At 47.6% G+C, this 16672-nt stretch overlaps 1 protein-coding gene across 3 annotated transcripts in view; it reads left to right on the top strand.

Moving 5' to 3' along the window:
* Nucleotides 1-6620, top strand: part of MFAP5 (microfibril associated protein 5) — a 39986-nt gene extending 33366 nt beyond the window's left edge. For all 3 annotated transcript variants that reach the window (XM_034785785.1, XM_034785765.1, XM_034785775.1), the window contains 3 exons: nucleotides 1212-1299; nucleotides 1760-1833; nucleotides 3474-6620. In XM_034785785.1, coding sequence (XP_034641676.1) covers nucleotides 1212-1299; nucleotides 1760-1833; nucleotides 3474-3595 — 284 coding nt within the window. In that variant the 3' untranslated portion in view covers nucleotides 3596-6620. The remainder of the gene's footprint in view (nucleotides 1-1211; nucleotides 1300-1759; nucleotides 1834-3473) is intronic.
* Nucleotides 6621-16672: the final 10052 nt, after the last annotated feature.

Raw genomic sequence — 16672 nt, 5'->3', positions numbered from 1 at the left:
TGAGGTTTTATATCCTTTATAAAGCTGTATCTTAAATAATATGGCTGCAGATATTATTTGCATAAATGTCCATTCAGAATTATTCTAAACTCTGAGTAATATTCTGTTAGTGATGTCGTGGTCAAAGACACCCACACATTGATTTTAGTTTACAGACTCAAGCCTGAGGCCAGTTTATTGACATACATACCAGTGCACTGGGGTGCAGTCCGAAGACTGACACCCCTAGGTCAGCATGCAGGCTGCCTTTATTTCTTTAAACCGCAAGCACAATACAAATTATACGTCATTTTCAAGAAATAAGAGTTCGGGTCAGTCCCCCTTTCCCAGTACCTTCCTAATTAATTTGTGAAAATTGGGTATATATTAGGTAAGGGGTCACTTGGTGTTTTTCCTTTAGGGGTGGTACTTGGCACCAATTTAGGGGTATTTCTCGTTAGAGTACATATCATCTTTCCGGGGTTTTACAGTAACGGGCATAGGGAGTTAACATAGGACGCTCAAAGAAGATACATGATTGTCTAATTTTGCAAATAGCTGGAATCACAGGAGAAGTTGGCATTTGCAAAAGCAATTTCTTCATGCAAGCGGTTATTATATTTCATAAACTGGCAGTTATTATATTGCTAAAGTGGTTATGCAGAGGCCTTTTGCATTGTTTACTCCCTCCTCCCTCCTCTGGTCATAACCTTTGACCGAATTTGGCAGAGAACCGTGCAGTTCAGTCTTGTTCAGGCCAGTCTTGTTCAAGCCTTGGCCTGTACTGCTTTTATAGAGGCCGTCAGCATTAACAGTCCTCTGTTAAGGGGTCCGAATCTAGGCCTTTAGAGTCACTCTGGTTCTTAAAAAGAAGGCCCCCCAGTTTCCGTTCCCCACAGTGAGTTCCACAGGTTCATTGTATACTGTACTGAATGTTCTCTTGTTTTTGTATTATGAGCTAAGGGGAATAGAAATGCTTTATGCTCATCCTCTAGACCATTTATTTAGTATGACACCTTTATCAGGGTCTCTCTTCTCTAAACAGTCCCAGGACCTCAAGAATATCAGGAAATGGGGTATGGAGCCTTTAATATCTTGAGCACTAGATCCAATCCAGCCCCAGATTGGAGGCTTTTGTAAAATGAATGGAGGCTTGCAGTCCAGTGCCTAGTGAACTTGTGTCCACATCACAATGGCCAATGGCATTCATTTGCACCTGTGTGTGTTCCCAGAATGCCGTGAGGAGCAGTTCCCTTGCACACGCCTGTACTCCGTTCACAAACCTGTGAAACAGTGTATCAGTTACCTGTGTGTTACCAGGTAAGAAGCCTGCAATCCCCAGGAGAAAAACCAAGTCACTATTACAAAGAGCACATCCAGCTCAAAAAGTGTGCACTCTATGGAGACACAAGGGTTCTATCCCAAGTTCTAGTCCCTACAAGGGAAGAGAAGTGGGTGAAGTGAATCCTAAAAGTGTAATTGAGGTTCTTAACTAATGCAGTTTAATACTTAATATATTTGTAACTCATTGAAGATGTAAAATGTTCTGTGAGCTATTCATTATTATTTAATGTATGTATTGGACCAAATCTTGAAGTCCCCACACAGGCAAAATGCCTTGCTGACATCAATAGGGGTTTTGCCTTAGTAAGGACTGACTGGAACTCAGGATATGCCTCCTTGTTTGAATGATTATTGCCTATATCACTTTTTGTTCTCATGAATCTGAATGTCTTTCTCCCATCCTTGACGTGATTCTGGTGGCCTCTCATCCCCTCAGTGTGCGTCGTATGTACATAATAAACAAGGAGGTGTGCTCTCGTGTGGTCTGCAAGGAGGATGAAGTCATGCAGGGTGAGTGGCAGCTGGGCGGAGAAGCAGTAGAGCAGAGCTCTGTGGGGGAAGGGAAGCAGCCTTGTTCAGATATGCTTTCCTTAATGAGAAACTGTACCCTGCCTGTCAAGTGACATTTTTCTCTGGGGGAACTAGTGGTTGATGGGACAGTGGCACAAGGTGGCTGACCTTTAAAGAGGTTGGGGCTCCACTTCCAACCCTCCTGAGCTCCCCTCACTCCCTTCTTCTTGACAGGGGTGGCTGTACCACCTTATAAGGTGGCATCATAGGGGGAATCCATGCCCACCTCTACTACAGATTTCTGGCCTTGTAGCCTACACTGCGCACTCTACAAAATGGGACCTAATGGAACCTCTTCCCTTTTACCTCTCTACTTGGGGCTGCTTCCGGGAGTGGCATGGGGACACCAGCCACAGCATGCAGGCAGCCTGCCGGCCTGAGCCCTGCTGCGCTGCCGTCTGGGACTTGGGGGCAAATTGTCAGATATTTGTCCTGCATTTTGGGGGCCCCCCTGTCATTGGGGATCCCATGCCACCGCATGGGGTGTTTCATGGTAAATCTGCTCCTGTTTATACCAGTATCATGTTGTCCATACTATGGGGTAGCACATATTTAACTATGTTTCTAAATGCGTATAGTAAAAGCAGTGCCTGTAGACCAGCCCCAACAGTCATGTTTTTATTGCTGTTAGTCCTGGAGAGCCCATAAAGCTATGGGAGGGCTAGCAACTTTATTCTGCCTTGTGCATTATCAGTAGAATCATTAGCTGGCCTTCCCATTGGGGAAACTTTATTGCTGGTAGAGATGCAAGAAGCAGAGAGAACGTACTCAAAACTGGGACCTGAAAATCCAGATATGTGATAGCAGCTTTTAGAAAACTCCTCTCGATTTGTAAACCAAGCTGAAATTGACACAAAAGGAAGGAGCTGGGATTTGCAGAGTCACTTCTCTGATAGAAACGGCAACTTTAATCCCAAGTTAATATTAACTTCTAGAGATGGGCCAGAGCAGAGAGTTCAGATCTAGACTCAAACATCCCCAAAATTTGGGGACAGGGGAGACAGGCCAAACCAAACCCTTGGATCTGAACAACTAGAAAGATAGGAAGCAGCTCAGCGGCAAAATCCACCTGTGGATCCAGATCTGAAGTTCCACAAAGCTCTGTATGAACACTGAGAACGGATCAGTAGCCAAATCCATAGTTTAAGCAGGCTCTAGCAATGGGTTTTAAAGATCTTGGTTTCACCTGGAATTTACATGGTGTTCCCTGATTAATAGATTAGATTCTGCAAATCCTGTGCAAGTCTTTACTCAAAGGCAACCAGGGGAAATCTAGTGTAACTCCTCTGAGCTTAAAAGAGTGGCTTCTGACTTACAGTAGAGTAAATGAGGGCAGAATCTAGCCCCGTCTTTATCCAGGCAAAACTCCCAGTGACTTCAGTGTGAATTGTGTCACAGAATGAATTCTGAGTAAAGGCTTCAGGATTCGTTTCTCTGTCCCATTTAAATCAGTGTCCATCACAAGTTTATATGGATAACGTCAAGATTGTATTGCTAATTGTTCATGTGATGAACTGAGCTTGAATGAAGCCGTAATCCTGTGTCTCGTGTCTCTCTGCAACTCTCTCCTTTGTCTCCAGATGAGATCTGCCGCCAGCTGGCTGGCCTTCCCCCTCGACGCATCCGCCGCTCCGGTCAGCCCCGAGGCCCTCCCTGCAGATGGGGCCAGAACAAGGAGCTGAATAAGCCTGATGCTCTGTGAGCTACAACCAGTAGGAGAGAGAGAGAGGGAAAGGGAAGAGGAGAATCATTGTCAACCCACCATCTACAACCCCAAACAAGTCCTACTGGCCCTCCTGCAACACCAGCTCTCTCCACCCCACCCTTCAGGTGGTGCAGTGCATGGCGTCCTCTGTTAGTGGCTGCTGTCTCCTCTAAAGGGTGCTCATGTTTTTTATCCCAAACTTGATCTCGCAGGTCGTGATCAGCCTATTTCCTGCACTGCTCCATCTCTTGCTCTTCCCCCCTCCCCCCCCCGCCGCCAAGAGAGAGATGAGGGTGGGGACAGAATGTAGGTCTCCTACAATTCACAAATCTTTAGGGAGGCTCAGGCCTGGTCACCACAGCACTCCTTGGATGGAGCAAACCTGAGTGTCCTGCATGACTACACAACTCACTAAATCCTAGGATGCTGGGCCCAGCCCCTGCAGCTCTTCCAGCCCCCAATGATCTAGGATCCTCAGGACCAATACTCTGGTAACATTTCAAGAGGTCAGGAGTAGGAATCAAATCCGGGTTTCTTGCATGGCATCAGAGTGAAAGTCCTTAGAGTATCCCATCCCAGTCTCAGGGGACTGAGACAGCAGTTTACTACCTGGCAGCCTAGCGTTAGTCCCTAGGAGACTCCATGCCCCATCTCTACACTGCTCAGTGCCAGAGAAATGACAACTGTGGGACTGAGAATTAAACCTTGACAACTCCCAGCTACAATTCAAGAAAAGTCTCATAGGCCCTGCCAGCAGTAGTTCATTTATAACCAGCTCTGGGAAGGTTTGAATCCCTTTGTTACAAGCCATCTGCTTCTGCCATAGGAACAGTAGCCAATGAAGAATCTTTGCTTAGCAGAGCAATCTATTTTTCACAATACAAATATAAGATTTATTGAGAAGTGTGCCGGTCTTCCTCCTAGCCCACCCTCTCTGCTCCTCCCAGCTCTATGCCACACCCAGGGGATCCACAGTGAAGGTATCACTGCAAACAATCCAAGCAAATGCCAGTTAGTTGAGCTCCTGTGCCGGGGAAGGGCAAACTTGAAGAATTGGTACATCATGGAGATGGGCTGGGAACTCGGTACCTCCTGGTGTGAGGGGCATGGAACATTTGGGTCTTTCAGATAAAGAACCGGTTTGTCCTGGATAATTTGGGGAAGTCTTGGCTCAACCCAGGTTTATACATATGAAATACGTCACAGCTGCTTTAAAAGTCTCTGTGGAATTCCTCTCCCACCCCACCACCAGGAGCTCTTGCAGCAGGCAGGAAATGTGTGTTGGGTTGGCACAGGGAAAAAGAGAGGGAATAAATTGTTGGGCACTGGCAGGGTGACTCGGCCCTACTTCACAATGCAAGGGGTTGAGAGCCCCATGGCCAGAGGAGTGGGCACACATGCAAAGATAAACCAGCTGTGTGGAAGGGATTTCATTCCCCTAGCCCTAGGCTGTTCCATTGTGGGCTGGGGCAGAAGTGAGTCATTTGGGGCAGAGTGGGAGAAGATTTGTGAAATATACTTACAGTGGTGTGGTCACTTATCCAGTACCCTATCCCAGCCAGGGGCTGCTTTGCAGGCACCCTGCCCCTAATTTTTTACAGGTCCCTTAAGCCCCCCTCCCCATTTCTGTTGGGGCTAACACCACTCCTTTCTCAGTCTGGAGTAACGTCAGACAAAGCTCACACAGACCTCAGAGTCCTTAATCACAAAATAACCCAAACAGCCCCCAATGAGTCCCCACTATAAAGTCAAAATTATCACCTCCCCAACACCACTCTGGCACGAGCTGAGCCCTCTGGCACAGCCCCCTCACTAACAGCCTCAACCAGAGCCCTACAGGAGCCTGCCGCCTTTTATATTAGAATACCCGATTCCCCTCAGGTGAGGCTCATCTCATCATCAGGATTGTTTTAGGCCCAGGCTCTCCAGCTCCTGGGCAAGCCACCCTGTTACAATACTGAAGGGTCTTAATCACTATAGCAGTGCAACTTAACTATGGCAACAGGGTCAGCTGGGGCCACGCAGTTAGGTAGTTTATCCCACTACAGTTAGGGGTGGGGAGGAGAGTAGGCAGGGCTCAGTCATTAACAAAGGTATTGTTCCCAACTATAAGGGAAGGCCAGTTTGTTTAGTTCCCCACCTCCTGATATATTGGGCATAATTCCACTTGGTATGAGCAGCATTCTGCTATATATGGCCTGGGTGACACAATAAAGAGGAGAGAGGGCTAGATACAGGAAGAGTTCTGCTATATAAAGGCAAAGTTGACCTACATAAAAGCCTCTTCAGAGCGGACAAATGTCTACTTTGTACAGAGAGAAGCTGTGTTACATCCTACTTAGGGGAAGATACCCCATTGTAGAGGCAGATTTTTCCTATGTAGGGGCAGGGATCTGCTCTACAGGGGCTGAATTTTTCTCTACAGACCTACTATATAGGGGAATGAGTTCCAAGGTAAACAGGGAGTTTACCCATCCCTGGGAACTATAGGGGCATAGTTCTCCTATGCAGAAGGCGGAGTTCCTCTACGTAAATAGAGACTCACTACATAGGGAGCAGAGCTTTGCCCTATGTAGAGGATGAGTTCATATAGAGAGCAGATGCCTGCTACATTGGGAAGAGGTGATTTAAAGCTAGGATCCTGCTCCCATTGAAGTCAATGGCAAAATTCCCATTGACTTCCATGGTACAGGATCAGGGCCTTAAAGAGTCCTGCCAATTGGAGGAGAGTGGAGATAAAAATGTTAGAAGGAAGTGGAATTAGACCAAGTCTCCTCTCTGAATATAGAGTTGAATGTAAACATATATAGATATATAAATATATTACATAGTTACTGTACAGTATATCTAAATCTCATGTTCACACAGTTTGGGGGAATGCATTAGAAACCTTTGCTGTTGCTTAAATCTCACACTGCATGCAGGGATTGTAAGTGGAATTCCTCTGGGAAAACACTGTCTAAACATTATAGTCCATGTAATGCACACCAAAACATTAAAAGAAAACGTTATTTCTGATTAGTCTTGGCAACTTGTGTTCTGGCTTCTTTGTCTCTGCTTTTCCTTTTGTTTCATCCTGACCTGTAGCCAGTTCTGGGCCTCCAACACAGCTCTGTGCACCTCAACATTTCCCTGACCAGCGGCAGCTCTTGCTATTCCACTCCTGGGATTCCCGCACAGGTCTGCTGACGTCCCTCAATCCTGATGTGCAGCACTCCCAGTCCTGGACTTCCTACAGAGCTCTGCAATTGCACCTGATTCCTGATGAGCTGGGCCCTGTAGCATTTCAGTATTTTATCTAGAGATTCCTGTAATCTCTTTAGGGCATTTGTTTTCCCAGCTGATTAAACCAGTTTATCCAGAGTTTTAGTTGTGACCACTGAGGACTAGAATAACTCATGTGCCATCTAAGATTTCATTCTGAGAAAATAATTCCTTAGTACGAAAACACCCTGCTTTGGTGATGAGAATGTACCACTGTCCAGTTGAAGAAGGGATGGGGATGGAATATATTTTTTCACAACCCAGGCAGAACCTACTGAACCATCTAAACTCAGAAATATGAGTAACTCAGATCCATTGCATCACTTAAGAATCACATTTTATACAAGAAGTAAATGTCTCTCCAGTGCATTCCAGATGAGGATTATGAAGATTTCTCACTTCTCCCTAAAATGTCTGCTTGTCCCATAAACTCATCTGAGACTGACTGCACCAGCCATAGAAATGCATTCTCAGGACCTGGGAGATTTCAAGCTCATGTGTTTGTTTGTTTAGACAGAGCTTCTAGAAACACAGGAAATGCCTATGGCCCAACTAGTCCAGCATCTTGTCTCCAATCCTGTGGCCAATGATGGATGCTTCATTGTGTAAGATACCCACAATGCACCTCGTAGTACAAAACCTTCTTCTTCGAGTGATTGGTCATGTCAATTCCAATTAGGTGTGCGACCTGACGGATACTACTAGGGGAAAAATCTTCCGGCTGCCATGCATACAGCATGCGCACACCTAATTGGAATGGTCATGAGCAACACATCTCGAAGTTACAAGAAGGTCAATAACCGATTTTTCCCCTTCAGGAGAAATTTCTTCCTGACTCCAGCTGATTAGTTCATATCTTGAAGCATGAGGATTGATAGCCCTGGTGATATTTACCTCCACTAGTATGACTACAGATGCTATTGTAAACAGGATCCTCTGCCTTCATTATAATTTATTACCAGTTCCATTCACTACTTTATAGACTATCTCCTCTCCTTTATAACCTACACAGTTGTCCTTAATCTCGCTTATATAGAAGCCCCTTTGCTATGCCAGCTGCCTGTGGGTATGTCTATACTTCAGGTTGGAGGTATACATTCCAGCTCAAGAAGACATATCCACTCTAGCTCTGATTAAACTAGCATGCTAAAAATAAAGTGTAGCTTCAGTGGTGTAAAGGGCTAGCTGCCCTGCATATGTACCCATCCAAGATGCTAGGTCTGGAGTTGGGGTGGCTAGCCTCTCCCACCATTGCAACTACACTCTATTTTTAGCACACTACCTTGGTCAGAGCTAGCAGGGGTATGTCTCCTCAAGCTGGAATTTACACCTCCTGCTGGAAGCACAGACATATCATGTCTCTGGGCCTTCTCTGTCCCTAAGGGCCCTGTCTACAATGAACTTTCAACTGAGTTAGGGAATTATGTTTAAACACAGCTCCAGCTAGCAAGGTTTCCCAGGAGGTCTGACCAGAGTGAATGGGGCCAGAATCACATTTAAAATGCGTTCTAGACTTGGTAGCTGATTGTTTACAGACACGTCTAACCGGGGTTTGAATTGGGAGTATACAGCATATACCCACTTCCCATGAGTCAGCCACCTGGTTTTGCACATCCTTCCCCTGATGTCAGTACCATTGGCTCATCAGCCCAAGGGGTAACAAATTAAAAACTGCAGCACCATGAGCAGTGGCATACAATCCCAGTGTGAAGCAGTTGCAGCACTTTTGCCAGCAGAGGGACCCAGAGTCACCACTGAGCTAGTCACTGGGAGGAAGGCAAAAGGAACCAATGCTGAGACCCGTTTGCAGGCCCAGTTGCTGGGGGGAGGGAGAGGCTTTTCTTTTCCCTGACAGGAAGGGGCTCTTACTCCTTCCCAGAAATGGTAGAGAGGGTACGGGGAAGAGGAGGAGAGTAGGGCAGGGCAGGGAAGGGCCTGGACAGGGAGCAGTGTTTAGACAATCCCACCACCCTTTGCCTTTCCAATTGTACGCAAGTGTAACATACCTCACTGTCCCAGAGCACCCCTTGTGGCAAAACCTGGCATTACAGTCTCTCTGCCTCACTCCCCTCCTTGAGTAGGGTTGCCAGGTGTCCGGTTTTCAACCAATATGCCCAGCCGAAAAGGGACCCTGTGCTGACAGAGCTGTTAAAAGTCTGGTTGGCAGTGCAGCAGGGCTAAGGCAGGCTCCCTGCCTGCTCTGGCTTTACGTGGATCCCGGAAGCAGCTGGCATGTTCCTGTGGCCCCTAGGTGGAGGTGCAATCAGGGAGGCTCCCCGTGCTACCCTCACCCCGAGCACCAGCTCCCATTGGCCGGGAACCTGCCTTAATCCCACTGCACCACTGACTGGGAGCTGCCTGAGGTAAGCTCCGCCCGGCTGGAGCCCAAACTTCCACACGCATCCCAACCCCCTGTCCCAGGTAGGAACTCCCTCCTGCACCCTAACTCCCTCCCAGACATAGGCACCGACTCCGTGGGTGCTCCGGGGAAAAATTAGTGGGTGCTCTGCACCCACTGGCAGTCAAGCTCCCCCCACCCCACCCCACCTCTTCCTCCCCCCCGAGCACGCCGTGTCCCTGCTCCTGCACCTACCTCCCAGCATTGCCCACCTGGCTGCCGCCAAACAGCTGCTTGGCGGCATTAGCACACTCAGGGGGTGGGGAGGAGGAGCGGGAACCTGGCACGTGTGACAGGTTGGGTCATAGAAAACCCTTGGGAACTGCCACCTGATGTGTCTAGACTACCTCTGAGCCTGTTTTTCCTGCCAGCTTGGGACTTCAGTGCCTTGCCTTGTTTGAGCCAGACACGCTTGCCGGCTGCAAACACAGATCCAAGTCTGAACCACGTCCCCCACAAGCTGCAGGCTTAACTGAAAACAGCTTAAGAAGTGCTCCTATCTCCAGCAGTCAGATACCCAACTCCCAATGGGGTCCAAACCCCAAATAAATCCATTTTACCCTATATAAAGCTTATACAGGGTAAACTCATAAATTGTTCGCCCTCTATAACACTGATAGAGAGATATGCACAGCTGTTCTCCCCCTCCCAGGTATTAATAAATATTCTGGTTTAACTAATAAATAAATAGTGATTTTATTAAATACAAAAAGTAGGATTTAAGTGGTTCCAAGTAATAACAGACAGAACAAAGTGAATTACACCTCTACCTCGATATAACGCTGTCCTCGGGAGCCAAAAAATCTTACCGCGTTATAGGTGAAACCACGTTATATCAAACTTGCTTTGATCCGCCGAAGTGCGCAGCCCCACCCCCCCAGAGCACTGCTTTACCGCGTTATATCAGAATTTGTGTTATATCGAGTCACGTTATATCGGGGTAGAGGTGTACCAAGCAAAATAAAATTAAACACGCAAGTCTAAGCCTAATACAGTAAGAAAACTGAATACAGGTAAATCTCACCCTCGGAGATGTTTCAGTAGGCTTTTTTCACAGACTGGATGCCTTACTAGTCTGGGCCCAATCCTTTCCCCTGGTACAGTCCTTGTTCCAGCTCAGGTGGTAGCTAGGGGATTTCTCATGACTGCAGCCCCCTTTGTTCTGTTCCACCCCCTTATATATCTTTTGCACAAGGCGAGAATCCTTTGTCCCTCTCCGGGTTCCCACCCCACCTTCTAAATGGAAAAGCACCAGGTTAAAGATGGATTCCAGTTCAGGTGACATGATCACATGTCACTGTAAGACTTCATTACACACAGGGCCGGCTTTAGGCCAATTCCACCAATTCCCCCGAATCGGGCCCCGCGCCTAAGAGGGCCCCGCGCCCAGTGGCAGGGCCGCCCAGAGTGGGGGGCAAGTGACAGAGAATCCCTTCCCTGGCTAGAGGCACCTTTTTAATTTTTACTCACCGGGTCTTTGGCGGCACTTTGGCGGCACTTTGGCGGCAGGTCCTTCAGTGCCGTCGAAGACCCGGAGTGAGTGAAGGACCCGCCGCCAAAGACTAGGAGCGCGACCGGGTTAGTACAAGCCCTGCGTGTTTTTTTTATGTGGTTTTTTTTTTTAGTCATCCCTGTCGGGGCCCCATCGAAACTGTTCGAATTGGGCCCCGCACTTCCTAAAGCCGGCCCTGATTACACACTTGCCAGAACACAGATATACAGGAAGACTTACAAGTGAACAGAGACATCTACAGACAATTGTCCTGGTTAATGGGAGCCATCAAGATTCCAAACCACCATTAATGGCCCACACTTTGCATAATTACAATAGGACCTCAGAGTTAAATTTCATATTTCTAGTTTCAGATACAAGAATGATACATTCATACAAATAGGATGAATACATGCAGAAAAACATAACCTTTGCACAGATATGTTATATGGCATACCTAGCATAAAACATATTCCAGTTATGTCATATTTACAGTCATAAGAATATTTCTATAAAGCATTATGGGATGCAACGTCACAGCGCGCTCAGGGGAGGAGGTGGGGCCGGGGTGGGGAATTGGGGAAGGAGTTGGAATGGGGGCAGGGAGGGGATGGAGTTGGGGTGGGGACTTTGGGGAAGGGGTTGAGCACCCAGGGAAAGAAGAGAAGTTGACGCCTATGCTCCCAGAGCCCACACCCCAACCCCCTTCCCCAGCCCTGAGCCCCCTCCCAGAGCCCACACCCCATTCTGCACCCCAACCCCTTGCCCCAGCCCTGAGCCTACTCCCACTCTCCAAACCCCTTGCCCCCAGCCCAGAATACCCTCCTGAACCCCAAACCCCTCATCCCTGGCTCTGCCCCAGAGCCTGCATCCCCCGCCGGAGCCCTCATCCCCTCCTGCACCCCAACCCACTGCCCCAGCCCAGTGAAACTGAGTGAGGATGGGGGAGAGCGAGTGATGGAGGGAGGGGGGGATGGAGTGAGTCGGGGCAGGGCCTCAGAGAAGGAGTGGGGCAGGGACAGGGCAAAGGTGTTTAGTTTTGTGCAATTAGAAAGTTCGCAACCCTATCCTTGGGGCTCTTGAGGTCTGGGTCACAGGCCAGGTCACATTTATGTTCTCCCCCCTTGCAGGATAACAGAGCCCATTGGCCCAAGTCCAAAACCAGCACCAGAACAAAAGAACCTACCCTGTTACCCAGGTATGGTTGCCAACAGTCCTGTATTACAAGGGACCTCCCTTATTTAAATAGAAAATTGCCTGTCCTGTACTAAATCAGTAAGGGATACCTTTTATCCCATATTTCAATAGCAGGGGGCCAATACTCACAGGAGCATCTTTCTACTCTCTTCCCAACCCCGGGCCCTTCAGTGCTGCACAGGGAAAGCAGATGGGGCTGTGCTCAAGGGCCAGGGTTGGGAGAGGAGTGGGAAGATGCATCCTTGAGTATTGGCCCCTTGGCTGGACAGAGCCCCCTGCTGACTCCAGCCCTTGAGAGTGGCCCCGTCTGCTTTCCCAGTTCAGGCTCTGTCTGGCTGGGTAAGAGGACAGGGCTGTGTGCCCTGGAGATGTGCTGAAGGGCCAGGGTCAGGAAGGGGCTCTGTCTGGCAGGGGGGTCAGTACTCCAGGGGTGTAACCTCCCCTCTCACAGAGTCTCTGCCCATGTCCCTAGCTCGGTGCACAGCGCTGCAGCAGGCAAAGACCAGCAACTGCAGCTTCCAACTTGGCTCCAAGTACTAGGGTGTTTAGATAGCAAATGTGAAAAATCGGGATGGGGGTGAGGGGTAATAGAAGCCTATCTGAGACAAAGGCCTGAATATTGGGACTATCCCTATAAAACCGGGATATCTGGTCACCCTCTCTGGTGCCTGTGCAGAACCTGAACAGGATTTGCAGTGACTGCTGGCACAGCACCTGAGGCCCTGGGTTCTCCGGAACATCCAGTGCTGGAGAGAGAGAAACTCTAGGAAGAATGGGCGTGGAGGAAAAGGACTTGCCTCAGATTATCTTTTGTTTTAGCTTGTGAATTTTCCCTAGGCTAAGAGGGAGGTTTTTTCCTGTTTTTTTTGTAACTTTAAAGTTTTGCCTACAGGGGAATCCTCTGTGTTTTGAATCTGATTACCCTGTAAAATTACCCCCACTCTGAACTCCAGGGTACTGATGTGGGGACCCGCATGAAAGACCCCCTAAACTTATTTCTATCAGCTTACGTTAAAAACTCCCCCAAGGCACAAATTCTTCCTTGTCCTTTGAACGGTATCGCTGCCACCACCAAGTGAGTTGGACAAAGATTCAAGGAAAAGAACCACTTGGAGTTCCTGTTCCCCCAAAATCCCCCCAAGCCCTTTCACCCCCTTTCCTGGGGAGGCTTGAGAATAATATACCAACCAAATAGGTCAACAAAGTTGGCACAGACCAGCCCTTGGGTTTTTAGGACACTAAAAACCAATCGGGTTCTTAAAAGCGGAACTTTATTAGAAAGAAAAAGTAAAAGGAGCACCTCTGTAAAATCAGGATGGAAGGTAATTTTACAGGGTAATCAGATTCAAAACACAGAGGACTCCCTTCTAGGCAAAACTTTAAAGTTACAAAAAAAACAGGAATAAACCTCCCTCTTAGCACAGGGAAAATTCACAAGCTAAAACAAAGGATAATCTAATGCATCTCCTTCCTATTACTTACAATTTGTATTCTTAGATGCTTAGTTCAGATATGGCTTTAGGAGATGTATTTTCTCTGCCCTGGTTCCTCGCTGACCCGGAGAGGACACACAAAGAGAGACAAAACAAAAACCTTCTCCCACAGATTTGAAAGTATCTTCTTCCCTCATTGATCCTTTTGGTCAGATGCCAACCAGATTATTTGAACTTCTTAACCCTTTACAGGTAAAAGAGGGATTTTATGCTACCCTTAGCTGTATGTTTATGAGAGTGGCATGTCAAAGTGTTTGTTCATTTGTTGGGCTATTGTGTAACACAGCAAAGTTCACTGGCTAATACAGCTGAGTTGGAAGCAGGAGATCAGGGTTCCAGTCTTGGCTCTGCCACTTACCAGCGGTGTGAGGTTAGACGAGTCCTTTCACCTCTCTGTGTCTGTTTCACCTTCCACCCTTTGTTTGTCTTATCTATTTAGATGGGAGAGTCTTTGAGTCAGGGACTTTTACTATGTGTTTTTATAGCACCTAGTATAGTGAGGGCCCAGTCATGGCTGAGGCCTCGAGATTCTACTATAATAATAACTGACTAACTATTTGTGATCATATCTCCTTCTAATGGCTGCTCCTCTCAGGATTCGAGCTTGATTGTGACAGCTGCAGAACTAGTCTAATAGCTGGAATGACAGGGGCTTGTGTGGAAGGTTCTGTGTTCTATCTCAGTGAGGAGGGATAGCTCAGTGGTTTGAGCATTGGCCTCCTCAACCCAGGGTTGTGAGTTAAATCCTTGAGGGGGCCACCTAGGGATCTGGGGCAAAATCAGAACTTGGTCCTGCTAGTGAAGGCAGGGGGCTGGACTTAGGGTAACCAGACAGAAAATGTTAAGGGACAGGACGGGGGAGGGGGAGCGGTGGTGGTAATAGGAGCCTATATAAGAAAAAGACCCCAAAATTGAGACTGTCCCTATAAAATCGGGACATCTGGTCACCCTAGCTGGACTCGATGACCTTTCAGGATCCCTTCCAGCTCTATGAGATAGGTATATCTCCATATATTTAGATTCCATGTGTATGCAGACAAAGGACCATTACAATAAACTGAAAACAGATATGCTCTTTATTGGATACAGATCATGGGCCATCAGCAGGGGCGGCTCCAGGCACCAGCACACCAAGCGCATCCCTGGGGCAGCAAGCCACGGGAGGTGGCCTGCTGGTCCCTGTGAGGGCGGCAGTCAGGCTGCCTTCGGCAGCATGCCTGCAGGAGGTCCACCGGTTCGGTAGTAATTCAGCAGCGGGTATGCCGAAGGCGCGGGACCGGTGGACCTCCCACAGGCATGCCGCAGAAGGCAGCCTGACTGCCGTGCTTGGGGCAGCAAAATACATAGAGCCGCCTCTGGCCGTCAGGCACCAAATAAAGGGCATATCTTAATATACAGGGAAGGTGGTCACCCCAAAAAAGCCTGAGATGGCTGCTGTCCAAGAGAACAAAACCTCAGACATTCTATGCTCAAGGCTTTCTATGAAAGTATTTGCTGCTCCGCTCTTTTACCTACAGCAGCATAGACAAGGTCAGACTGTGTTAGCAAACACTAGCTGGAACAGTGTTTAAAACTCATTCCTGTCGGCAGCTGAGTGATCAGGTAGGCTTCCAAATGGCGATAGAGAAAGTGGAGCAAAAGGCATAAACTTTCAACATGGATTAACCACAATACAAACAAAAAATACTTTGCCCCAAGTTCAAGCCATAAGTTTGTCCAACCTGTTCTTACAAACCTCCAATGACAGGAATTCTACAACCTCCACAACTCTGTGGTGATGTTGCCAGCTGTGATAAATGAAACGGGGAGGCGGGGGAGCTCCCTTTTATGGACAGTCAGTTAGCTATAAATCCCTCTTGGTAGTTGTTCTCTACTTGCTTTACCTGAAAATGGTTAAAAAGTCTCCTTGCATAGGTAAAAGGAAGGGAGTGGGCACCTGACCAAAAGGGTGAATGGGAAGGCTAGAACTTTTTAAAATTGGGAAAAACTTCCCTTTGTCTGTCTATGTTGTTCTCCCGGGGAGCAGAGACAGGGCTGGAACTATGCTGTAAAAAGCTTTGGGCCAGGTATGAAAAATCATCAGATCATACCATTCAACTAATCATTTGAAACCCCAGATATGTAAGTAGATCAGGAAATGTCTAGGAAAACACGATTAGGTTTCTCGCTTTTATTTCTTTATGGCTTGTGGACTCCTCTGTGCTAACCCTAAATGCTTTTGTTTTGCTTGTAACCTTTAAGCTGGACCTCAAGAGACTGATCTTGATGCTTAATCCTTGTAATTTTTTTTTCACCTAGCAAAAGCCTAAGTTCCAAATGTATTTTCTTTCTTTTTGTTCTTAATAAAATTTACCTTTTTTTAAGAACAGGATTGGATTTTTGTGTCCTAAGAGGTTTGTGCGCATGTTGTTTAATTAGCTGGTGGCAACAGCTGATTTTCTTTGTTTTTTTTCTCAGCTCTTCCCTGGAGGGGGGGTGAAAAGGCTTGAGGGTACCCCACAGGAAGGAATTCCCAAATGCGCCTTCCTGGGTTCTCAAAGGGGTTTTGCTCTTGCGTGCTGGCAGCATCAACCCATTCAAGGTCAGAGAGAAGCTGTAATCTTGGGAGTTTAATACAAGCCTGCAGTGGCCAGTATTAATTTTTAGAATCCTTGCAGGCCCCCACCTTCTGCACTCGGAGTGCCAGAGTGGGGAATCAGCCTTGACACCAGCCCAGCTGAAATATCCATCCCAGGAGAAGCTGAGTATATCTGGACCAAGACAGGATCATCATTACCTTCATTGTCATCCTAGAGACCAGCATGGAGGCTCCTGGATGGCTACTCCTGGCTGAATTAATTGGGGGGAGGGGGGTGAAGGGGAGAGATTTGGAAACCTCAGAAAATGCCTCTCCATTTGATAGTAGGAGGCATTGTAAGATGCAGTAACACTGCCTCTGAAGAGCTTATGGCTACTCCATTCCCAGTATCTCCCAGCCAGAGCATGGAATATTGCAGGAACTATTGCTGTAGTTCTCAGCTACTCTGGTCCTAGTGGGAGGCATTATAAGGAATGTCCTAGGAATGTGGGCTGTGGAGGGCTCCCAGCTACTTTAGTCCCAGACTCCCCCAGCATGGAGATCTGTAAGAAACAGAGCCAGGCTGTGGCAAAAAACTGAATTCAGGAATTACAGCAGATACCGAACTGTCCTGAGCAAAGCTTCTTCTTGTGCTGTTAATATCTTGACAGCA

The sequence above is a fragment of the Trachemys scripta genome, chromosome 1 (genome assembly GCF_013100865.1).
Source record: "Trachemys scripta elegans isolate TJP31775 chromosome 1, CAS_Tse_1.0, whole genome shotgun sequence".
In the NCBI taxonomy this organism is placed as follows: domain Eukaryota; kingdom Metazoa; phylum Chordata; order Testudines; family Emydidae; genus Trachemys; species Trachemys scripta.
Note: the sequence above shows the minus strand (reverse complement) of the source record. Positions and strands in the feature narration are given on the sequence as shown.